This window comes from Penicillium brevicompactum, assembly GCF_028827555.1.
Source record: "Penicillium brevicompactum strain IBT 35665 chromosome Unknown utg000006l_segment0_segment0, whole genome shotgun sequence".
In the NCBI taxonomy this organism is placed as follows: domain Eukaryota; kingdom Fungi; phylum Ascomycota; class Eurotiomycetes; order Eurotiales; family Aspergillaceae; genus Penicillium; species Penicillium brevicompactum.
In genome coordinates, this window is record NW_026623209.1 from 3,191,129 (window position 1) to 3,214,623 (window position 23,495).

At 51.0% G+C, this 23,495-nt stretch overlaps 8 protein-coding genes across 8 annotated transcripts; 3 read left to right on the forward strand and 5 right to left on the reverse strand.

Annotated features, from left to right (window-relative positions):
* Positions 1 to 117: 117 nt before the first annotated feature.
* ade1 (bifunctional aminoimidazole ribotide synthase/glycinamide ribotide synthase) lies at positions 118 to 2,602 on the reverse strand (the record flags this gene model as incomplete). The annotated part of the gene is made up of 2 exons (XM_056958711.1): positions 118 to 2,246; positions 2,323 to 2,602. The coding sequence occupies 2 exons, from the start codon at positions 2,600 to 2,602 to the stop codon at positions 118 to 120; spliced, it is 2,409 nt and encodes an 802-aa protein (XP_056808101.1).
* A 1,207-nt stretch (positions 2,603 to 3,809) lies between these two features.
* Positions 3,810 to 6,602, forward strand: N7506_009419 (Pet127 family protein; the record flags this gene model as incomplete). Its single annotated transcript, XM_056958712.1, has 3 exons — positions 3,810 to 4,860; positions 4,919 to 4,982; positions 5,036 to 6,602. 3 exons carry the CDS (start codon positions 3,810 to 3,812, stop codon positions 6,600 to 6,602), a joined length of 2,682 nt encoding a protein of 893 aa, XP_056808102.1.
* A 1,488-nt stretch (positions 6,603 to 8,090) lies between these two features.
* N7506_009420 (BTB/POZ domain-containing protein) lies at positions 8,091 to 8,837 on the forward strand (the record flags this gene model as incomplete). Its single annotated transcript, XM_056958713.1, has 2 exons — positions 8,091 to 8,125; positions 8,174 to 8,837. 2 exons carry the CDS (start codon positions 8,091 to 8,093, stop codon positions 8,835 to 8,837), a joined length of 699 nt encoding a protein of 232 aa, XP_056808103.1.
* A 1,595-nt stretch (positions 8,838 to 10,432) lies between these two features.
* On the reverse strand, positions 10,433 to 14,371 carry N7506_009421 (uncharacterized protein; the record flags this gene model as incomplete). Its single annotated transcript, XM_056958714.1, has 1 exon — positions 10,433 to 14,371. One exon carries the CDS (start codon positions 14,369 to 14,371, stop codon positions 10,433 to 10,435), a length of 3,939 nt encoding a protein of 1,312 aa, XP_056808104.1.
* A 1,135-nt stretch (positions 14,372 to 15,506) lies between these two features.
* Positions 15,507 to 16,054, reverse strand: N7506_009422 (uncharacterized protein; the record flags this gene model as incomplete). Its single annotated transcript, XM_056958715.1, has 2 exons — positions 15,507 to 15,908; positions 15,962 to 16,054. 2 exons carry the CDS (start codon positions 16,052 to 16,054, stop codon positions 15,507 to 15,509), a joined length of 495 nt encoding a protein of 164 aa, XP_056808105.1.
* Positions 16,055 to 16,434: 380 nt separating this feature from the next.
* his3 (imidazoleglycerol-phosphate dehydratase HIS3) lies at positions 16,435 to 17,226 on the forward strand (the record flags this gene model as incomplete). The annotated part of the gene is made up of 2 exons (XM_056958716.1): positions 16,435 to 16,753; positions 16,811 to 17,226. The coding sequence occupies 2 exons, from the start codon at positions 16,435 to 16,437 to the stop codon at positions 17,224 to 17,226; spliced, it is 735 nt and encodes a 244-aa protein (XP_056808106.1).
* A 166-nt stretch (positions 17,227 to 17,392) lies between these two features.
* Positions 17,393 to 18,055, reverse strand: N7506_009424 (uncharacterized protein; the record flags this gene model as incomplete). The annotated part of the gene is made up of 2 exons (XM_056958717.1): positions 17,393 to 17,697; positions 17,752 to 18,055. 2 exons carry the CDS (start codon positions 18,053 to 18,055, stop codon positions 17,393 to 17,395), a joined length of 609 nt encoding a protein of 202 aa, XP_056808107.1.
* Positions 18,056 to 19,585: 1,530 nt separating this feature from the next.
* N7506_009425 (glycosyltransferase family 32 protein) lies at positions 19,586 to 20,852 on the reverse strand (the record flags this gene model as incomplete). The annotated part of the gene is made up of 4 exons (XM_056958718.1): positions 19,586 to 19,864; positions 19,931 to 20,290; positions 20,365 to 20,520; positions 20,574 to 20,852. 4 exons carry the CDS (start codon positions 20,850 to 20,852, stop codon positions 19,586 to 19,588), a joined length of 1,074 nt encoding a protein of 357 aa, XP_056808108.1.
* Between the last annotated feature and the right edge of the window lie 2,643 nt (positions 20,853 to 23,495).

Below are 23,495 nucleotides of genomic sequence, written 5' to 3' on the forward strand. Positions count from 1 at the left end.
AAGGAGAAAAAAGTAACAAGAATCTATAAGACGGCCCAGTAAATCATTTTTTTCCATCCGTATATAAAGCATCAATCGTCGCCATCAAGATAAAATTTTAACATCAACATCGTGAAATCAAGCCCAAGACTCAAGTCCGGACAGCACACAGCCCTCTTCGCTAGCATCGCGAACACGCAGCTCACCAACACGGTAGACGGACTCGCCGGCAGCCTCGAAGGTCTGGCGAATAGCAGCCTCGGAAGCAGGGTCAACGGCGATGATCATACCAACACCGCAGTTGAATGCACGGGCCATCTCAGCGGAGGAGACGTTACCGGCACGCTGCAGCCAAGAGAAGACGGAAGGCTGAGGCCAAGTGCTGACATCGACCTGAGCGGTCAGGGTCGAGGGGAGCATACGGGGGATGTTCTCGACGAGACCACCACCGGTGATATGAGCAAGACCCTTGATAGCGGTTCCGTGGGTGTTCAGAGCGCTGAGGATGGACTTGACGTAGATACGGGTAGGGGTGAGGAGGGCACGGCCAACGGAAACACCGTCTTCGAGACCGGGCATGGAGAAGGGGGCGGGGTCGGAGAAGCTCAGACCGGCACGCTCGACGATCTTGCGGACAAGAGAGTAGCCGTTGGAGTGAGGACCGGAGGAGCCGAGGGCGAGGAGGACATCGCCGGCGCGCATGTTGTCGGTGTGGGGGAGGATAGCGCGGGCGTTGTCGCCAGTGGTGTTGATAGCACCGACGGCAGCACCAACGGCATCGTAGGAGTCGTCAATGAAGAGACCGGGCATCTCGGCGGTCTCACCACCGATGAGGGCACAGCCGGCCTGGACACAGCCCTCGGCGACACCGGTGACGAAAGCCGCAGCAGTGGGAACGTCGAGGTGGCCGCAAGAGTAGCAGTCCAGGAAGAAGAGGGGCTCGGCACCTTGAACGACAAGGTCGTTGACGTTCATGGCAACGAGATCGATACCGACGGTGTCGTGGATTCCGACAGAGTGGGCGATCTTGAGCTTGGTGCCGACTCCGTCAATGGCACCGATGAGAGTGGGCGAGTGGGGGTGGTAGGCGGAGTTGGCGGCAGCCAGGGAGAAGAGACCACCGAAGCCGCCGATGACGGCGTCAGTGCCGGGGCGCTTGGTACGGCCCACGGAGCTCTTGATCTTGTTGACGAGCTCGTTACCGGCATCAATAGAAACACCGGCCTGGGCATAGGTGAGCGAGGTATCCGCGGTCTGACGGAAAGCGCGGTGCGCAATGTCCTTGCGGTAGAACATATCCTCGAAGCTGATGGTCTTGATGCCCTCGTAACTCTTCGCGACGGCCTCCTCAAGGGTCGCGGCGGTGGCAGTGGATGCAATCACACGGCCTCCGGCAGTCTGAAGCTCGTTTCCGGACAGGGTAGTACCAGCGTGGAAGATGAGGGTTCCGGCGGGCTCGGGGGCCAGAGTGATGACCTTGCCCTTGGCGTAGGCGTTGGGGTAACCACCGGCAACGGCAATGACGGTGGTGGAGAAGTTGGGCTCAATCTTGAGGGAGACACCGTCCAGCCAGTGGTCGGCGCAGGCCACCATGATCTGTGCCAGATCGGTGTCCTTGCTGAGCAAGGGCAGCAGAGTCTGAGTCTCGGGGTCTCCACCACGGACGTTGTACTCAAGGACCTTGGGTCCGTTCTTGGTCATCATGAGACCGGTGAAAAGAATACCGACGAAGGGGAAACCGTCCTTGCGCATTCCGTCAACGGAAGGCTGGATGATGGTGCGGTCAATCTCCTCGACAACCTCCTTGGGCGCAATGCGCGTAGGCGCATAGCAGCCCATGCCACCAGTGTTGGGACCCTGGTCACCATCGAAGATGCGCTTGTGGTCCTGCGCCGGGGGCAGCGAGCGAATGGTGTAGCCATCGCTGAAGGTGAGAATGCTCAGCTCGTCACCCTCCAAGCACTCTTCGATAACGACCTCGTTACCAGCCTTGCCAAACTGGTGGTCCACCATCATCTCCTTCAAGGCCTGGTGGGCCTCTTCCTTTGTTGTGGGCATGATCACACCCTTGCCACCAGCAAGACCGTCGGCCTTGATCACGACGTTGTGCGAGACCGAATCGAGGTAGCGGCGGGCAGCCTCGTAGTCAGAGAAGTTTCCGAACTCGGCAGTGGGGATCTGGTGGCGCTGCATGAAGTCCTTGGAGAAGGTCTTGGAGCCCTCCATGCGGGCCGCAGCCTTAGAAGGACCAAAGACACGAATGCCGACTGTTCGGAGAGGAGTTGTTAGAACGGATCTGAGCCATGTTGTCCCAAGACAGCAAAAAGATTCAGATTGACTCACCAGCCTTGAAGTAGCCCTCAATGCCATCCACGAGAGGGGCCTCGGGACCAGGAACCACAAGGTTCACCTGGTTCTGCTGTGCGAATGCGACGAGGCCAGGGTAGTCGTCACCCTTGACATTGGCGTTGGTGATCTTCTTGTTGGCACCCAGACCAGTACCACCGTTTCCGGGGGCGACGTAGACGATGTCGACGAGGGGGGACTCGCTCAACTTCCAGGCGAAGGCATGCTCACGGCCACCATTGCCGACGATGAGAATGCGCAATTGTTCGGAAGCCATGGTAAGGGCAGTCGAGTGACTGGAGAAGTGTTAGTGTGGGAACTTCCGCGGGGTATGCCCCTCCATAGAAAAGTGAGTCAGGGCACATGCAAATCACTCATTGCAAGAGAAAATACATCTAGAAGCCTTGCAGATAGCCAAAAAGGGTCATATCTTACCTCGACAGCTCAAGAACTGCAGTATGTGTGGGAGTCGAAAGTTCTCAAGAAGTTGAAGTCTAAACTTTTTTTCCCGGCTGCGGTGTTTCTCCGTCCCCCCAGAATTTCTGCGACTTCGGGGTTTGGAGTGTGTCCATTGTCGGTCTTTACTACTTAGTCCATGTATTTTGGGGTGATATTTCTAATATTCTATATATACTGAGATTGATTTGTTTCTATGTATCTTCACACCCAGTATGCTTCTTTCAGCCCTTTCACGTACTAATTTCGGTCGAACAGTATATAATCTGTACAATCCCATAGTGGCCAATTTTCATTCGAAAGGTGTGATGCCTGATACAGCTGTTCAATCCTCTCTAGAGCTTTGAAAGTATTCGCTACCCATGCATAGAGGCATTCCAATATCGGAAACGCTCGCTGCCGGAGCAAGTATAGATCGAGTCACTTGCAGGAACATTTCGGTGGACACCTCAGGCACAAAAGGATAACAGAGCGGTGAGTCTTATCTTCTTGGCCAGCTGGCAGAAAAAAAACCCGGAGTGTTTGGTTCTTCGGAGATTGCTCTCATTGCCTTCATACTGCACAATCTTAGTTCTTCGATAACCCGCACTCGCTTTGACTACTGGCCTGGATGTTTCGCATCAGCTCACGGTCCATCGTGGGATCTTTGGGTCGATGCGGTCCTTCCTCTTTGACGCGCGGTGCGGCCATTTCGCGCCAACTCCACCGTCCGTCCGCATTATGGTCGGTTAATACCAGCCCCGATGCTGAACCTACTGGCGCATCAACTAGGTTTTCAATTGAATTTCCATCAAAGGTTTGCGCCCATCACCCAACAGACGCGGAATGGAGACTAACCGACACAGGACCAGTCGGCACAAGTGCAATCTCCTGTTGAGCAACTGAACCCGTTCTTACCTACTACACCTGAAGCAAGAAGGGTCAGCCACAATCGCTTCCTTGAATCGGATGATTCATTAACCTCAGAACCGGAACTGACTCATTGGATCTAGAAAGTGCTCCGCCCACTTCGCGCCCAGGCTGCACAGATGACAACTCAACGAGCTCAAGATAGGGCTTTGTTATACGATGCTTTGACCAACTGCCTGGAAAATTGGACACCGGATCCACAGGTGGTGCATAATATTAAGAAGAAACGACTGGAACTTTTGGATGATGCGTTGGAAGCAGCCCAATGCCTCTCCCGGTCCGAAAAAGCGGCACTAGAGACCGGGCATCAATTGCTTGCCTTGTTAAACAACGCAACCGATGTAAATCAACGGGATATTGGAATGGAAACACGCATCCGCGAAACAGAGGCGAGTGTGCAGAATTCGCAAAAATACATTTCAAAAACCAACATCGTGCGCGAATCCCTCCAAGCTGATAGGGAGAGGGTTTTACGGGGTGAAGAAGTGTCAGAAAGTCGCGGCAGATGGCGCCAAGTCGCGACCAGCCTCAGAGAAAATGTCAGAGTCATGGCGCTCCTTGGCTCGACCCCGCAACAAAACATCGCGGCTCAAGACTTGAATACCCAATCAGGGGAATGCAATTCAGCAGAGGGCTCAGCAGAGGACGCAAAGAAAGGACCGAATGAGAACTCTCAGTCACCGTGTACTAAACAAGACATCGATACTCGAGTGTTGGAGAGCAATTCAGCAGCAAGCGGAGAGAAGAAACCGGAAAAGAACCTGCAGTCACCGGCTGCTGAACAAGACATCGATACTCGAGTGTTGGAGAGCAATTCAGCAGCAAGTGGAGAGAAGAAACCGGAAGAGAACTTGCAGTCACCGGCTGCTGAACAAGACATCATGACTCCAGTGTCGGGAAGCAACTTAGCAAAAAGCAAATCGAGCGAGACAGAAGAACTTCCACGGCTTATTTTGGATTACAAGCAGGATATTGTGTCACAGATATTGGCTAGCAGTTCCCAAAATGCACCTGCCTTATCGCCGGATGCACAGAAATCTCTGGCTTCAGCGGACGCGAGTTTCAACGAGGATGAACCAGAGAACCAGAGGGAAGCACTCAAACATATTGCGAGGTACATCGAGACTAAGCATCGCGGACAACTGTCCCCCCAGCAATCGAGTCTGGTTGGTAAGTACTTCTTGCATACCACGAGAGAAACGTTGCCAACATTAACACTTGGTTCCAGCGCTTGATGCACCCATGGCCCCTGTCCCCGGTCTCTCCTTTGGGCTTGATCGGGTTCTCTTCAAGTGAGTTGATATTACTACACATGTTTCCAACTCAATATGCTAACATATTTCAGTCCCGGTGTTTATCAGCTGCGTGATCCTCGCTCTCGCGTTTATAACTTCGATCCTTACCTAGGCGAGGTGATGCCCGTTTCAGAATTTGATTACAGCTCCCTCAAACCATACATCACCTCGTCTCAGGACGTGACAGCGCTCGAAATGGCCGCGAAGCACCAGAAGAAATACTTCGGCTCTTCCTCGAGCATGACCTCGGTTCTCTCTCATTTCCATTATCTTCTCTCTGCATGGCGTCCTGTCAGTGTTCGCCAGATGTCCAGCGGTTTCCCGGAAAATTTGCGCAATTTCACCCGTCTTCTCCGAGCACCAGCAGCCATGTTCCTTCACTATAAGGAGAAGGAAGATACTTACGCTATTGATGCCGACAAAGAGTATGACAGTGCTAACATTCTCGCCAACCTGGGCAAGTCCATGGAAAAGATGCTCACCCTTCCAAAGGAGGAGTTTGAGCGTTATCGTCGTTCCAGCCCAAATAAGATCGACGCTGAAGAAGAAAGTGCCATTCCTGAATCCTATCACTTCACTGGTGCTGGTAATTTCCTGATGCGATCCCAATTGGATGCCTATGACCCCAGGTTACCAGGAACTGGTATGTATGACTTGAAGACACGCGCAGTTGTCTCAATCCGCATGGATGTCAGACAACACGAAAACGGAATGGGATATGAGATCAAAGATCGCTTTGGTACATACGAGTCGTTCGAACGCGAATACTTTGACATGATCCGCGCCGCGTTCCTAAAATATTCCCTGCAAGTACGTATCGGCCGCATGGATGGTATTTTCGTTGCATACCACAACATTGAGCGGATTTTCGGCTTCCAGTACATCAGTTTGCCAGAGATGGATCAGTCCCTGCACGGTCAGAACAATACCATTCTCGGAGACAGAGAGTTTGAGCTCAGTCTAGGATTATGGGAGAAGATCATGGACAGAGCCACAGAAAAGTTCCCGAAACAGTCTTTGCGCTTCCACTTCGAGACACGCGAGGGCTCGACGCCCTTCATGTACATCTTTGCCGAACCCGTCACGGACCAGCAGATCCGCGCTATCCAAACAAAGAACAAGGCCGAGATCGACGCGTTCAATGATCGTCTTTTCAACCCCAACCAGCCTCTCTCTGAAGTCATGGATCTCGGCTCGGATAATTCCTCAGAAGAACCTCCCACCTTTGAGGAAACCCCAGTCAACGAGGATGCTGAAAACCAACCGGACGCTCAGGCCGATGGTGATGTTCTAGCCATGACTCTCATCACTCAGAACAAGGTGAACGGAAGGATCGTGGACCGTCCCGAGAACCTGAGAGCCAAGGATCAATGGGATGTGTCCTATGAGCTCAACGAACTGGACGCTCAAAGGGGCAAGGCCCTTCTGAGAATGATGAAGAAGCGCCGCGCAGATACCTGGCTGAGGACGGGAGATGACGAAACCGGGGAAAGAGACACCTACCTGAAGCTTTTGGACAGTATCACCCAACGTGGTCGAGCATTCCGCGAGAAGGAGAAACTGAAAGATGCAGAGGAGGGCATCATTGAGTACGAGACTTCGCGGAAGTCTGGTTAGATCGGTGGAGATGGGCATTCCAAGGTTGTACATTAATATATAGTTTCCCCCTCTTGCATCATCTTTGTACATTAGTTGTTTCGCGTTGTGTTTCTGTTAGAATTTGTTGCGTTGAATTTCGAAATCTCAATTATATACGGCATATTCATTCTTTTCTTTGTTCTTGACGTATCGTCATTCTACTCTAACGAGGCCACCGGGAATTTGTCCTCTCCAAGGGACTGCTAACATCCATTGTACGATGAAATTTCAAGGTTGCGAATCGCCTCCAAGATCGATGAGACAAATTCCCAAGAAGATCTACGATAACCTTGGAAGTACCTCCACAATCTTGCAAAGAGGCAGGAGTTCGAGAAGGGAGTCCAGGCGGCGTGGATCCCACCGTTCCCTTATTTCAGGGAAATATCGCTGACGCGCGCCGAGGACCTGAATGATGGTTTTGTCGTCGTCGTTTTCGGCTTCGATGAAGAGGCTCCAGAGGAATAGTGGGAGCCATGAGATATCAGGTCCGAAGACAATCCAGTGAACTCCAAGGTCAGGTATTTGGAAGGTGAAGATAGAATATCTTGAAGAGTCAAGTTTGAAGATTATGTTGTCTACCCAAAGGGGAGAAGGGCCAAGATATCATAAAGGCTGGAAATATACCTCGCCCGCACGGATACTCAACCCTGAAACTACATACAACCTTGGAAATAGTTACCACCTGGACATCTTTCCTATATCCAATCCAAGTGTCATGATGAGCGACACGCTTCCTAGGTTGTCACGCCTTCCTTTTTGTCTCCGAATAGAACTGTTTTGCTAGGCGCCCTTGGTAGCCGAGGCTTGCGATCCCAGTCTATAGCCGCCGACAATCAAAGAGTGAGATTTAAAGAATACTTAGACCAATTCAATACCCGAGAAAAAGAAAAAGCCGTAAGCTGCTCACTGGCTTTTCAATATGAATTCAAATATGGAATTCTCTAGTCATATTTCATGCCCACATGGTTACTTTTCACCCGTGTGCGGATTTCGATGCAGAAGGGAATGAGGACTGTGATCTCGAGTCAGGTCATTTCTACAGAAGAATGAGAAACAGGTGAGCTCTAGCCAGAGGTAAACGGGCGAAAGAAAAGAAGCAAAGAGAAGTCATTCTAATGAGATCGTAGAGACGAGCAAACATTGTAACTCTTCCCATCAGCAGTGTAGGAGTGTACGCTTTAGAAGTAGTATGATCGTCAACTCGGACGTAAATTAAGAACTCCAAAAGATTAAGTCTGCCCAAGTGATTCTATTCATTCTCAGTAAATAAACAAGCCAAGCCCTGTGTATATCTGGACTATCATCCATGAATATTGTCCTGGCATGGCTTCTCTACAAAAGCCTCCATTCGTTCCCTTCTTCTCTTTCTCCCACCTCTTCTTCATCATTTGAAGCAGCTTTTGGTAGGCTACATTACACCGTCTACGATCCCAACCATTTCTTCTCTCTCTATACATCACATTCAAGATGGAGGAAATGTCTCCCCATTCATTTATCGAGGAGTGAGTTCTTCATCCATGAAAAGTGATAGAAATTGACATTCGTCTCAGAGTCCTTTGCGGCCCGCAGGTCAAGATTCGCATCAGCAACGGTTCCTACGAGATCCCAGTCTCACGACGCCTTCTCTGCAAGATCTCGCCGTACTTCACCGTCATGTTTGAGGGAAACTTCCTCGAATCCGAAACCCAGACGACAACTATGGGGGCCGTGGACGGGGTCATTTCTGAACAAGGCTTTGAACGTCTGGTGCTATGGCTTTACACTGGTCGATTGCTGTTCGACATTGCGGAACCTAGTGATCGGATCTCAGCCATAATTGAGCTGGCAAGACTCTGTGATATGTGTGGAATCACCACGATCCACGACAAACTGGTCACCAAATTCGTTATGACCATAGTTAGCAACCGCAACGAGGAGCAACCCCATACCAAACACATCACATCCGAGCACGTCCGTTCAGCTGCCCAACTACCACCCAGCCACCCTACTTTTGTCAAATTGGCGCAGGTCTTGGCTGCCGGAATTGTCGAAGGCGGTGCTCGCTCTAAATTCGCGAAGGAAACTCAACTTTACCCAAAGCTTGGGGCGGTTGTGCTTCATCAAGTCAGGTCGATCCTCAACATTATAAAGCCCAGTTACCGAGGGGGTCAGTCCGGTATTTACAGAGATCCAATATACAATGCTTTGAAGATTATCAAGCCTGCCAATCCATGAGTCAGAGGGCAGTGAACTCCTGTTGCTTTTCATGCCTCACGGGCGAAGGATTCGGAGGGAGAGATACTACAGGACTTTACCTTGAGCTTGCCGGAGAGCGCCAGAACTACCTCACACACGGTGTCGCTATGTTACAAGGAACCACATCTAGGTTCCAGACAATGGAGCTTCTAAGGTTGTCTTATGATGCCCTACAAATTCTACTCTCAAAGCTAGATGAAAACATGCCGTCAGTCATAAGCAAATCACCATATTCCATATCTTCAGGTTTTCATACAAGTGTCTCTTTCAAGTTGGAATTTTAATGTGCATGTACTTGTAGATCCAATGTCATTCTTTGTGACTCATGTAGTACTCCAACACTCACAGTGCTACCTATATTAAAGGGCCCCATTTTGTAGCTATTCGTATAGATATCCATGGATGTCCATTTTCCTACACTTACTGCTAGTCCATGTGTCGGTGTAGCTGCCCCAAAGTTTGAAGGTTATTCCAAGGTTCCTAGTATGATACCATGCCTTCCCAAGAAATTCTTACACATAATACTACGAGCTCTATCTTTTGCCATCATCTAACCCTCATTTTTCTCATTCTATCAGTTTTGTCTTGCCTTGTTGCCTATCTAGTCGGGTCTCGGTCTTCTTTGGTTGTTTCAAATGAGGACCCCATTCGGGATTCAGTCTTGCTAGGTGGGACAAGCCGACTTGGTGAGGGTAAAATGTGATGGCAATAAGCAAGTGTATGAGTTCCACCCCCACTCGCTTCCGAGCTCTCACTGAACCGCTATCACTCAACTAGTTAGGGCTATTGAACTTGGATGCCGCGAACATCAACTTGTAAAGGACAGAGATTTGTTGACGAATTGGCACCTTCGGCTCTCGACCTAGGGAAGAGAATACGGACTCGAAAGCATACAAGGATCAATCCATTGATTCTGAACACTCTCTTGCCTTGGAAACAGGTCTGGCTCCAGGGCTGTTGTGTCGTTAGTGGGGAATAGTTTGGCGTTGTTTCTAGCGCTACGAGGGATAGATGTACTGTTCATTGGAAGTCATTCATTCAAGGTATGTCTTGGAGTGCTCATCTAGAATGGAGTATCCCAGACCTAAACTAGTCAGTAGAGGTTTGGCGCATATGCTAGGATCCAAATGAAGCCACTACAACATCGTCCTACCCATAGCCCTACGTGTATTTAAACATGGATAGCTAGAAAATTCCAAAATGAGAAAAGAATGGATTCATAGCTATCCAGCAACCCCCCTCCCTCAAACCAATCGCTAACACCACCACCTCAAGCCAGATGCACGCCATGAAAAGAGTGCAGGAAAAAAAAAATAAGACCACCCCGAGAAAAAGGTCACAAGAAACGATGTTCTTGGACACGAGAAAGCAAGAAAGAAGGAAAAGAAATAAATTTAAAACGCCGCATGATGACCGCAAAGTATGAACGCCAGGGTATCAGGACCAAGGATGTGTGTGAAGGGCACAAAAAGTGAGTATGAACAGGAAAAAATAGAAGACTCGTATATAAGCCTGATGTCTGTACAGTTTGTACAATTTTAGTTTAATGTTTTTTTTTTGTTGGTTTTTTTTTTTTAGTGCAACTCGTCCAGATCAATTTTGGGAGGAGCCCAATCGATCTTTGGAGGAGCCCAGTCAAGTTTCGGAGCAGGTTCATTTGCGTAGACGACAGCAGGACGTGACGGTTCCCGGATTTCCTTTGACTCGCGGGATTCCCTAGAGCCTTTGCGGGATTCTGCGCGGCGGCGTTCGCGGGATGCTGAGCCGCTGAGGAATCCGCGGAGGGTGGATGAGGCGGTGCCGTAGGCGCTTCGACCGCTGCCTGTGCCTGTGGAAACGGTGCTTGTGGAGGAGCGGGCACTGCGGACGCTATTTGCTTTTCGGACGGATGCCGGGATTGGCGGGACTGCTGGGACGGGCGAGACTGGGATGGCGAGGCGGGAGCTTTGCGTGGATGTTGAGCTGTAACCAGAGGAGTGGGAATTGCCTGCGCGAGCTGTGTGCGGACGGGGTTTGGATGAGCTGCGTTTTGAGATCGTGATGTTGGTTGGGGATACGGGGCGGCTTTCTGAGGGTTCGGCGAGAAGGATGGGGGTTGGTTCTGCTGGTGCTTTGATCTCGTCGGTAGACACGGCAACGTCGAATTTGAGGTTGTCAAGCATTGTGCCCAGGCTCGCTGCTGTTGCAGGGCGCCCGTCACTGGCCGAGTCATCCATATCGGCGTCTTCGAGCCCATGGGCAATGTTGTAGTTGCGTTGGAGGTATCGACGGAGTCGACTAACTTCCAAATCCCATTTGCCATTCAAGGACTCCAGAACGAGCTCAACGTTGTGATTGGCGAATGGAGACGCTTCCAGAGAGGAGGCAACAGCAGGCGGCGGCGCCTTGTGCAGCCGGTGACCGGACTGCGATTGGCCAACAGTCATCGCTGCGTAAAGAGAGCGACGGATCGAGTTGGCGGTGGAAGTCTGACTGCTGCTGGCTTCCCATCGAACGTTGTCAACCTCTCTCCGTACCTTTTCTAACGACTGGATTCGGTCTCTATCCATGCACGAGAGCGTCAGGAGTGAGCGGTTGCATTGCAGCCCATTCACTAACACGGTGAATGATTGGAGATTAATGTCATTATTCTCACAATGCACCTCGAGTAGCGAGTCGTTCTCCTCCAAGACGGAGGCAAGAGTATTAGCACCCTGTAGACCCAGCTTTTGATGCTCAATCTTCAGAACCTTGAGAGACTTGTTCTTCTTTAACCCGGTTAACGCAAGGTTGAGGCCAATACCAAACCGCGCAACGTCGAGATGAGCATTGTCTCCACTGATGTCTAGAGCCTCGAGAGTCTCATTGTCTTCAAGCATCAATTGCAAAGAGCGGCAAGTCTCGGGACTAGCATCGTAAGGAAGAGAAGCCTTGGAAATATCCAAAAATTGGAGAGTGGCGTTCTTCCGGAGGGAATCCACCAGTTCACGGAAATGATCCTCTTTCTTGAAATCAATCATCCGCATTGACAAATGCGAGGGAGTCTGGTTTTTGGCAATGGCGTTGAATATATGGGAGCATCCATCGTCCAAGCGATTCTCATTGACGTGCAAATGCAGACTCCGCGGCGCGCTGGACATGGCGGTCATTGAATGCATAAACATAGCAACGTCTTCACCGGTGAGACCACATTGATCAAGTCGAATCGAACGCAGATTTTGAGACCGTTCACTGGCCAAATATGTGGCAAGGGCATCTACAGTTTCGCGGTTGATCACCGTCCGACTAAGAGCCAACTCTTCAAGCCGCCAGTTGAATAGCATTTCTGCCGTAATCAGAGGATCGGTGCCAGAGGTTCGTGAGATGCGGGACAGGTTGATTTTCCGGATCTGACCAAAATACCCAATATATTGCTGGAGAACGTCGGGATTCAGTCGACCTTGCACACCGGAAATATTGATTGCCTCGAGTGTCGACTCTTGAGCAACAATTGTCGACAGAATGAGATCCAAATCGTGAACAGATAGTCCGCAATCTCCAACTTCCAGAGCTCGCAAGTGACTCCGACTTTGTGATGCAGCATCAACAAGGTAGTCTAGATCTGATTCACCAAGCTTGATACCATTGAGAATGACCCAGTCAACGCGAGTCAATTCTCGGCGACACACGGGGAAGATGGCCTCCGGAATCCCACAACCAGGATCCCGAGTGCCTTTCTCCAGAGTCGGCGTCGGAACTCTCGTGAGGCAGTATGAAAAGTCCAGCCGGCGCAACCACTTGCTTTTGAGGGCCAGGGCGCGAACTTCCTGTGAGAGCACAGTCAGATTCTGCTGGCCTGGGATGTGCACGAACGTGCCACCTCGGTCGAGGTGGACGTCTGAGTCGACACCATGAATATCACGCAACCCTTGCAATGCATCCAGATTGACACCACGGAACGAGATTGACTGGAAGAACTCATTGTAGCGAAGCGAGCGCATCACCGCAATCAGCTCCAAGGCCGTGTAACGCGGGGATTTCGAAGAAGCAGGTTTGAGCAAACGGAAGCAAGGAGCATCCTCACATTCCAGGTCGATTGTGTATCGGATGTTTGAAGTGTCGATATCGTAGCTGGCCGAGTATGCGACCAGCGTGCGGTCAAAGCATCCGTAATCCTCGTCCAGAGGGACAGGCGGGAAGTTTTCTTCATTCTGCAATTCTTTCGGCACAACGAATTCGTACGACTGTCTGGTCCACAAGGGACGCAGGTACTCGGTGTGCTGGCGGATCCAGCAAGCAACTTCAACGGAGTGAACCGAAGCCAGATACACATTGTACTGTTTCTTCAAGGGAACCCTAAAAGTGAGATGCAGGCTGTCGTCGCCATATTCCATAGACAGACCAGTCAAATTCATCAGACCAAAGGAAGTGGCTGATTCCCAGTCAGACAGGGATACGACGGAAGATCGATTGGCGGTCTTCTGCATGGGCAGGAGATGAAGCTTGTGGGAGCCAATGGCGAGATAGCAACCCGTGGGCGAAAGCTTGGTCAGATCGTCAGACGAAGAACGGGTGATCGACTTGCTGGACGCGATTTGAATAACCCGGAACATGCGGAATGCCTCCGGGTCGTAATCTCGTTCGTGCTCCAACATCCGCGTGACATACTCGACGGAACCTCTGCTGAAGGGCATGGGACAGTTTGCCCTTGCGATGTGAGCAGCCTGTCGGATGCCTACCATCCACAGATTGAGATCCTGCAGATCGGAGGTCTGCATTTGTACGAGTGTTGCTTTGTGGGTGCGCTCATCCAGGTAGGCTACTTCAACCGAGGGCGACAAGCGAGCATCCTCCAGCATGTAAACTGCAATTATACTGTTCAGTGGAATCCCCGCGGTGGCATCTCCCGAGGCCAGCTGTGTCATATCCTGCAATGAGCTGATGGAGGCCACCGATTGGCGGTGGGACGCCGGAGGTCGTGTATAGGAAGCGGGGATTGATGGAAAGACATCTGCAGCTTTGCTTTGGTTCTTGAAACGAATGATATGCGTATCGGTCAGGACCAGATATTGACTCTTCTTCCTCCACATGCCTCCCGTGGTCTGCACCTCCCCGTGGTGGAGCATTGTCGATGACCAGATCCCATTTCGGGGAGCGGGCATAGTTCCATCATCCATCGAGGCAATAGAGGCGCTGAGTGGTTCGTCGTCCTCCCATGAATGAAGGGACTTTAAGGAACCAAAAACAGAGGTTCGCTTTTTCTGCAAGGACTTCCTGCGCGGGCGAGGGGGCTCAATCGGTGAAGGTGCATGGACTGCTGCAGACCAAGCAGCGGTGTCGGACTCTGCAGTGCCAGTGCGCGGATTGGATCCATCGAACTCGATTGTGTGTGAGCGGCTAAAGAAGCCGGAATTTCGACGGACCTTCTTCTCTCGCGTCAGGGTATCGTCCGAGGGCGTTCGATCATGGAGCGGCGGGCGGGCGGGGGTCGATAGGGATGGACTGAACATGCTCAGGCTCTTTCGCCGCTCTCGTTTGCCGATCATTTCAGCCATCTCGGCGAGTCGGAGAGAAGTGAGGGGATTAAGAGCTTATCGACCTCAACGTCCTGGTCAATTAGCATGAAATCAACATGATGACGAGAGAGGAAGAGGAAGAGCGAGGAGATGGAGCGGAGAACGGATGAGGGGAAGGTTGCACATACAGACTGTCACGGCGCCATGAGAAGGCAATTGCCAGACACGCCCAAAGCGGGACTATCGTCACCCGTCAACGAGGTGGCAAGTTGATGCTTGCAGACCTGTCACCTTTTTTTTTTTTTTCTTACCCCGTGGAGGATCAAGGGGGTAGATCGGGTATTTCCGAATGCAGAGAAGAACACTTGGAGTTAAAGTGGAAGAAGGAGAATGGACGGAAGTAGTAATTGAGAGGGCGATGGCCAACTGGTAAGCAGAAATGTTTCAAGTTGGACTGTCTGAATCAATTCCTGAATACTTAAAATTGGGTCGAAGCTAGAAGTAAGAAATAGGACCTAATTCACTAATTCACTAATTCACCTAACCAGTAGTTCTCTAAGACAACTACGTGAATAATCCCATGCAATAGTAAGACCTCATTTTATTAGATCTTCTTCGAACCCCACAGACATTCGCGACATATCCAACCGCATTCGATCTCTTAGCCACGTAAGAGGCGTTCTCCACTGCTGTGTGCAGCTAGACCTGGAGACCAAATAGACCTATAGGCTGAGAGGGTGAGAGGGCTAATGATGCAGCTTCCTACAAGGATTATTACTGGCATGTACCTGGTACTTGAACGTACAGTAAAAGCTTGGAGCTACTCCTGTTGTAGTATGGTGCTCGCCAAGGCTTATGCTTCTTTGTGTACTTCCTCTTCTCTGCTTCGCTGCAATCGAGTTTCAAGTACGGAGTACTCAGTACTCCGTACTCACTGCTCACACATCCCTTGATCGACACTGGACTCGCTCCATAGATCGACACTCGCATTCATTGACGTCTCGGGCCTATGCGAACGGAGATCCCAATAGATCGACAGGGCCAGGGGAAATGTGTTCCCCAGACTGGCGTCATCGCGTTGGATCCTCGAACGGGGCTCCATGCTCCAGGCTCCATTCCCCGAACTAGTGACTAGGGAAATGAGACTCGGAGATGAGGGATCTTAAATTCAAATTCACATCACCCAATATTCGACCATGACGTCTTTCATCGACGATTCCCCTGCTCCCGCTCCGCCTGTTGCCGCTCGGCGCGCTTGAGGTCCCGCACCAGACCAATGTATTCCGTCACCCGCTTCTCCTGCCAGATACACCCGCCGAGGGTCATAGCTCCAACCTGGATAAAGACCTTGAATTGCGGTGTCAGACCCCGGTAGATTCGGGAGCCGGGAGAGATCCAGCTTGAGAATCCTTCTATGGGACGGTGGAAGAGTCGGGAGCGGATGTAGTCGCGGGAGAAGATGGAGAGTCGGGGACGGGGTTGCGTGGAGGGGGTGGGCCGGGGGAGTGGGTGCGGAGAAGACAAATGGGTGCGGGAGGCTCAAGATCATATGTGCTAGAATGGAGACGGAGCCGAACTGGCACTCTGTCAGTCCTCGTGCAGGAGTTGAGGACTTGGGGGTTCTCTTACGCGGAACACGCCGGTCATGAAGCCCTGAGCGGCCACCCAGGGGATTTCCTCGGGCGGTTCATTCTCGCCTTTTCGGGAGGTTGGTGATGACATGGTATCGGACAATGAACAAAAGACTAAGGATTGACAAGCAAGAAGGAAATCGAGTCGATTGGATTGTATAGGCCTTATCGAAGCCGGAATTCCGAGATGAGATGACTAGTACGGAGTAGAGACAAGAGTCCTGTACTGAGTCTCGTTGAGGATCACTCTGCAGCTCAATTCAGCAGAGATTCAACAGCTATGACAATTCTGGACCAGCCAGTGTCTTCAAGTTCCAACAGGCAATGTCGCAAACCCCGAGTCGCCGGCCCTGGAAGCACCACGGAACAACGATTCTCCACTCGGGCGACTCAGATAAAACCAAAAAGCGATTACCGATATCGCTGGACCTCCGCCATTGCGAACTTGCACTCAACGTCAATTGCAACACCATGTCTCTCACCACCCGTACCGCGAGCATCTCGCGCGCAACCAACGAAACCAAGATCCAGATCTCCCTCTCCCTCGACGGCGGAGTCCTCCCTCCCTACGAACCCTCAACCCACTTCCCCGCTCCAACAGACCCCCAAGAAGCCGAAGCCGCCAAAAAGGGCATCCTCCCTAACAAAGACGCCAAACATGCCACCCAATTCACCCCAACCCAGCAAATCACCATCAGCACCGGCATCGGTTTCCTCGACCACATGCTGCACGCTCTCGCCAAGCACGGCGGCATGAGTCTGGCAGTCCGCGCGAAGGGCGATCTATACAGTACGTTCATATCCCTCTAGCCCCACCCCTACGAAGTCCACATACTAACTCAACCAGTCGACGACCACCACACCACAGAAGACACATTCCTCGCGCTCGGCGAAGCCTTCACGCAAGCACTGGGTGCTCGTCAATCCCTCGAGCGATTCGGCCGCGGTGACGCCCCGCTCGACGAAGCCCTCTCCTGGGCTGTCATTGACCTGTCCAGCCGCCCGTGGGCAGTTATCGACCTGGGCTTCAAGCGCGAGAAGATCGGCGATCTGAGCACCGAGATGATCACCCACGGTCTGCAAAGCTTTGCGCAGGCCGCTGGCGTGACTCTGCACGTCGGTTGCACATATGGTGATAACGACCACCACCGCGCAGAGAGCGCGTTCAAGGCGCTTGCTGTGGCTATTCGCAACGCCTGTAAGCGCCGTGTTGCTGGCGACGTTGGTGCCGGTGACGTCGTTAGCACCAAGGGTGTTTTGTAAAGCGGGTTACAAGAAACAAAAACAGAAGAAATCAAAAGTTTATGCATAGAGGGCGTTGATCTTGCGGGATTTGTCCATATTTCCATTCCATGCGCCGGTCGTGTGTTGAAGACCAGCTTCAAATCTAAATAAACCGCCTTGCCCTTGAACTATGCTGTCTTACAACTCATACTCCAAGTGCCTTGACAGCTCTCTGCCAGTACGCCTTTCGATCATCGGTGACCGTTGTTCCCACGCATTCGGTGGTATACTTCTGCCACCCGGCCTCAGAGCCATCGGCCAGCGCCGAGCGCACATCCTTAGAACACTGCGTAGTAAGGAACCAAGCCCCGGACCCGAAGTCAGTGGCTCCATCATTCCTCAACAGATCCAGCAGATCTGCCGGGTCCGAAACGCCAGCGATCTTGTCCTTCAGCGCCGGGATCGAGGCTGCGTATTTCTTGTTGAATTCAGGGAATTGCATATTGCGCGCTGGATCTGTAAGTTTTTATACTTGGCGGGCTATATGGAGCAACTGAAACTTACTTCCTTGACCGGCAACACCGGGGTAATGGTTCTTGTTATATTTGAAGTCGTCACTCTCGAACGCCATCAGACTGATCACGGCTGCTTGTTCGGCTTTCGAGGTCACCTTGTAGGTGTCGAAAGATTGGGAGGTGAACTGCGCGGCTTGTTTGGCTGTTGCGCATTCGCCTTCGGCGGGGGCATCATCGCAGGAGGAGGATTTAGGGGCGATGGATATCAGTTGGGCCTCTGTTAAGGTGTCGCGGGTCGAGATGGGAGCCGCGGTGGTTAGGGCTAGAAGGAAGGTAAGAGGGAGGAGTTTCATTTTGATTTTAGATTTGAGAAATTGTGATAAGGCTCTGATGAATTGCGATAGTTTGGTATTGAGAAGGTGGTCCTGGGCTGTAGTATCAAAGTGTAGACAGTGAGACCCAAGATCGTCTTTATAGATCTCCTACATGTTCAACGGGGGCGAGCTGAAACAAGGGCTTGCAATGTACAATGCCAATGGGACAAAGGGAGAAGTAAACTTGGTGAGTATGTGCATATGACATAGACTAGACGCGGAGAATGCTACGCTGCAAAGTATGTTAGATGGACGGATCTCAAAGAACATCCAAGGAACAAGATGACTGGTTCAAAGTGCTCCGTACTGAAACAAGCTCAACCAAGAACAACCAGGGCAATATGATACAGCCAGTTATAAAGCTTGGCGCAAAGGATCTGGTTGATGTTCTTATGATGCAAGGCACCCGAGAGCTGTCATTGGAGGAACTAGGGTTTCGCTTCTGAAACGCGGGCGTTCAGACGTGTCAGGTTGTACCGAATGATCCCAACGCCACTTCTTGAATATGCAAAGTTCACAGAGCATACCTGTACGCGGAGTATGGGGAGAAGATGCTGTAGAGGGAATTTGATGGTATCGCGTGCCTAGTAGTACACTTGCTAGGGCGCAATAACCGAGAGCCACTGCAAGGAGTGTGTAAGTATGGAAGAGAAGACTCCGAAGACTATATTCCATACCCCATAGAGTAGAATCAGATGTGTATGGAAAGGGCGGCAGAGGCAGACTGGCCTCGGCCTGATCTCTCACAAACCAGAAGGACAGGTAAACAAATGCGCTTGTCGCCCTATAGAATCGTTCTAGTACAAACATATCGGGTCAGTCCGGGGTGTGATATTTCAGCACTTCCAAGATTAAGAGGTTCTGCGCCCACAGTCGTGGATGAGAAGAAATGAGCAGCAGAGTATAGATCGGTTGTTAACTACTTCATAGTTCTCCCCAAACGGACTAGCTCCACTATTATCCTAGATCCCTGCTCGTACTCCGTACATACAATAGATATCAGGTTGTGCTATAACAAGTAACAGGTCCTGGGTGCCGAATGTCAAAGCCCAAGGCGATTTGGACGAGGACAGACTGGTATACCAATTAATTGATACTGAATGGTCATCCATGTATCATCAGCTCCGGAATAGACCGTGTCTATGAGATGATAGATTTGGAGGTGTCCACGGATATCTAGAACTAGACATTATAGGAAGATATCCCTCTACTCACGAACCCAGCACATTCAAAGTGAAGTATATAGTATAGTTCAGAGACATTTATTATTTCATCATTCTCCACTGGAGATATTGCCAGAGTCAAGTCCAGCCCCAAGAAGCGAAATTCTAACAAAGTTTACAAATCATAGACACAAAATAAAAAGGGGAAAGGGGAAAAGGACATCAACTCGAAAGCAAACCCATTGCTCCAGGCGACGCAATCCAGGATCCCGCCGGATCGCGCCGCCATGCATATGCGCTCAACAGAAAGAAAGGGATCAAGTTGTACAAATGCAGATTGTGCAACTCAGTCATCGCGGCGACCGAGTTCATACGAGGTCTCTGTGACCCCGCCTTGTTCTTCGTCTTCTTTGAAGCTGACACGGCGTAAGATGGTGGGTATCGTGAGGCGAGAGTGGCGCGTGGGAGAATTCAAGCGCGGGCTGCCGGAGGAGACCTTGGCGTAGCGGTAGCGGTACTGGGCTCCAAGGAGCATGATGCGGCCGTAGCTCCACCAGAGGCAGAAGCCCACGACTCCGGCGATACAGAAGCCGCAGACTGTCAGGAACAGCCAGTGCTGACCCATCTAGAGACCGGTTAGCGGGGTGAACCTTTGATTGCGTTGATGAATGTGAATTTTGTTGTCACTTACCCAGAAAATCAAATGGGCGTCCTTGCCGTGCCAGCTGTTACCCCGGTGATGGGTAAAGAAGCTCCAGGAGAACTTGTTGTATTCATCCTGCATGAGGATGCGGACGCGGCCAGCCTCACTGGGCTTGTCGCGCATGTATTCCTTCCAGATGACGGACAAAAACAGGGGGCCCGTGGAGTACATGACGGTGATGTACGGGAGCAGCCAATGGCGATCATACTGCTGCAGCAATTCGATCACGCGCAGGAAGAATGGGTGCTGGGGCACGGAGCCCATGGCGTCGTTGGAGATACCCGTGGGCGCTGTGCGGCGTACCCAAGCGGGGTAAGCGAGGAGAGGATCCAAGCGGCGGTTGCAGCCCTGGTGGTGGTTAGCAGTTTGTCCGTGATGCAGTGCGCGCGGTGTACGCGGTGCACTCGGTTCCGTGTACTTACGTCGTCGAGATCAATGTAGGTTCCACCGTAGTGGGCAAGCACGAAGTACCGAATGGAGTCGGCGCGCTGGATGGGGTAGTTGTAGCCATCGAAGGTGTCCAAGAACCATGGGTACTCGGCCGCAATAAAGTCGCGCGACTTTTCATTTGTCCAGAGCTGGAGACGGGGTTAGAGCCGGAGGTGGATTGACTGGGTGCGGAAGCGCTTACAATATATTCATAGTCCGGGTGCAGGTCGATACAGCTCTGTTGCGCTTCAACCCAAACCTCGGGGATGGTCTCATTCTTGTAGGTCTGGTGAATGATCTTGGGGATTATTTGCGGGCGTTGCTCGATCAGGCTGGAGTTGGGTGAGGGGAGCTCGGCGCGGTGAATGGCGTCGGCGGCGGCATCTTCGACTAAGAGGGAGAGGAGGGTGGACACGCTGCGCACGAGCAGGGAGAGGATGAGGAGATTGACGAGGAGAAAGATCAGAAGACCGCGACGCATGGTGAACAGTAACTCGACACGCGACAAATTGACCCTATACCGATTGCCGAGACCTTGGACCTTTTCAACGATGCAACATTCAAAGAAAAAAACGAAGTTCCCAAAGAAAAAAAAAAAAGGGGAGACTAGTTGGAAAGCATAAGGAGTGACGAAGTGGGGAGACTAAATCTAAAAGAAGAAAGGAGAGAAGAGTGTTGAAAATGGGGAAGGCAAAAAAAGAGAGTGACATTGGCAAAGGGGAACCGAAGGTTCAGCGAATAATTGACGAGGCTGAGCAGGGTGGCTGAGGCTGACCGAGCCCCCTGATTGGTTCCCGGAGTGGGGGCCAATCAGGGGGATTTTTCTCAACCTTTTTTAACGGCTGCCTATGTCTATACTTCAATGGTATTCTTAGTATACAGGATATTATAAAATGAGAGAGAAAAAAGATAAAGAAATATATACATAGTGTATTTGCATAACTTTACAGAGTCCTGTCTAGCACGCACTGTGATTTCTCCGACTGCAGGTACAACTCACTGCCCGTCGCCAAAAGAAAAAATTAGGTTTGGCGCAAGGACTCGTCATCGTACGGTAAAATGGGGCGTGGGGAAGAAATCCCCACGCCAACGCCGGTATCGATGGTACTGCACTAGTCCTATTCAGGCATGTAGGTAGTTTCAAACCGAGGCTATTTCCTCGTCATTACACTCTTACACTCACACAAGCCAAGTCAAACATTGTATGGACTACGGACTACGGACTTGGTCTACTCCGTACTCAGTTACTGCCAATGTACCCTAGTCGGCTAGGCTGCTCTCGATTGGCCTCCCAAGCCTATATTACCAGGGTTTTACCTCAGATGCCTGGGCATGGCCACTCGACTCCCTTGGAACCTTGTATCCACCGTTCAAGGGACTTGGTCACAGTCTCGAATTGTGAAACGAGGGAATGGACACCGATTCGTTCCACGGACGTTGGCGTGCACGGGGCAGCCGTATTCGTATCTTTTGGGTAAAATTCGCATTTTAAACTAACAATAATACCCTTCCCCACCCTCAACTATTGAATGTTTACTTCTTTAGCTTCTTTAGCACGGTTATCTCTCTACAGTATGTTTCAGTCTTTTTTCTCTCTCTTTATCATTTTGATTTCACAATTGATTCATTTGTGTGGTGGAATATAGCCCTAATGCAGTAGATAGAGTACGAGTACGAACTCCTCAATTACCATGGAAACGCAGCACAGATCCGCGGAGACCCAGTATCCGCCCACTGCGCGGCTCTGGTACGTTGGGATCGCCTCCACCGTGGTCGTCAGAGCTCAGTCACTCTTTGAGGTCATGGTTTGTTTCTATTCCGTACGGCACGTGTGATGTCGCCAATCGTGAGATCGGCGCATTTCTAGTCTATTCTTCTCCAAACTCCTCATTCCCGATCGGCGATATGACGTGAGTGGAATTCTGAATTAATCTACTCTACGGAAATGTATAGCCTGCATTGCACTGACTTTGACACCTGGACTACCACTATAATACGGAGTATAGTACTACTTGTATGCACTTGGAATATCTCCATCACTATCACCTTTGCGCTATACCCCGGTGTTCAAAGACCGATCCACTCTTAGCGGTTAGGCGCCAAGAATAGAAACGTGTCTCTTTATCTCCAATTCCTAATCTTGGATCTGACCGTGGCGCATCGCCCCGAACAATCAGCACTTCCGTACGAGTACTCCGTAGGCAACTGCATGCCCGAGATATCAGTGTGACGGTGCAGATCGGATGCCGTGTGCACGCGGGAGCTCTGATCGGCCGCATTTAGCCCGAGAATGGTGGATGACGATTACTCCGCGGGCCGCGGTGGTAATCTCTTCCCTTTCTCTCGCCTTTCTCTTCGTCTCCACTATGTACCCAAGCTAGTAATAATTATCTATATCGTAATCTTACTACTCCGTACGGATTGGCAGATTGCGGCTTGGGGATCTGTCAAATCCGCGTGGAGTACGGAGTACAGAGCATCGCAGGTCTTATCGCAAGGCTTGGGGTGATCTCTGATCGGCATTTGAGAGAAATAAAGAAGTGCGAGTATACAGAGTGGGACTCACGGCGCAGCATGAGGCCGTTTTGGGGTTGCTTTTGCGATGCACGGGGCGCGGGGCAAACAATCTTGGTCTGACGTCGTTGCCAATGTTCCATACAATGTGTTTTAATTTTGCGACCATTGTGCAATGTGCCTCGCTGGGTTGGAGGCTGTACATCGATGACCCGCTGAATGACTTCAGGGCTCACCGAGGCAGCCTTCCAACTGCGGCTGTGCACTGTCAGAAGCTGATGGCGACGTACGCAATCATACGTGGATGTGCTTTACTTTCAACGTAAGTAAATTGAATCGGGTATCTTTGGCTATTCCAAGGCAACAAGGCAAATAAACAGATGCACGCTTTCGAAAGTCGAACCGAAAAATGAATAGAACTCCTCTTTCTTTCGGACATATCACATTGGCAGGGTTCCAAGGGGCACGTTTCAGATACTTGTACCCCTGGCAATCTCCGTGAACATTTCTCATGTACTGTTCTCGTGTACAGTGCATGGTTGTTGACGGTGGAAATTGCCATATCGTGTCAGAGGTTTCTGGCCTAAACAAATGATGAATCTCAATTGAA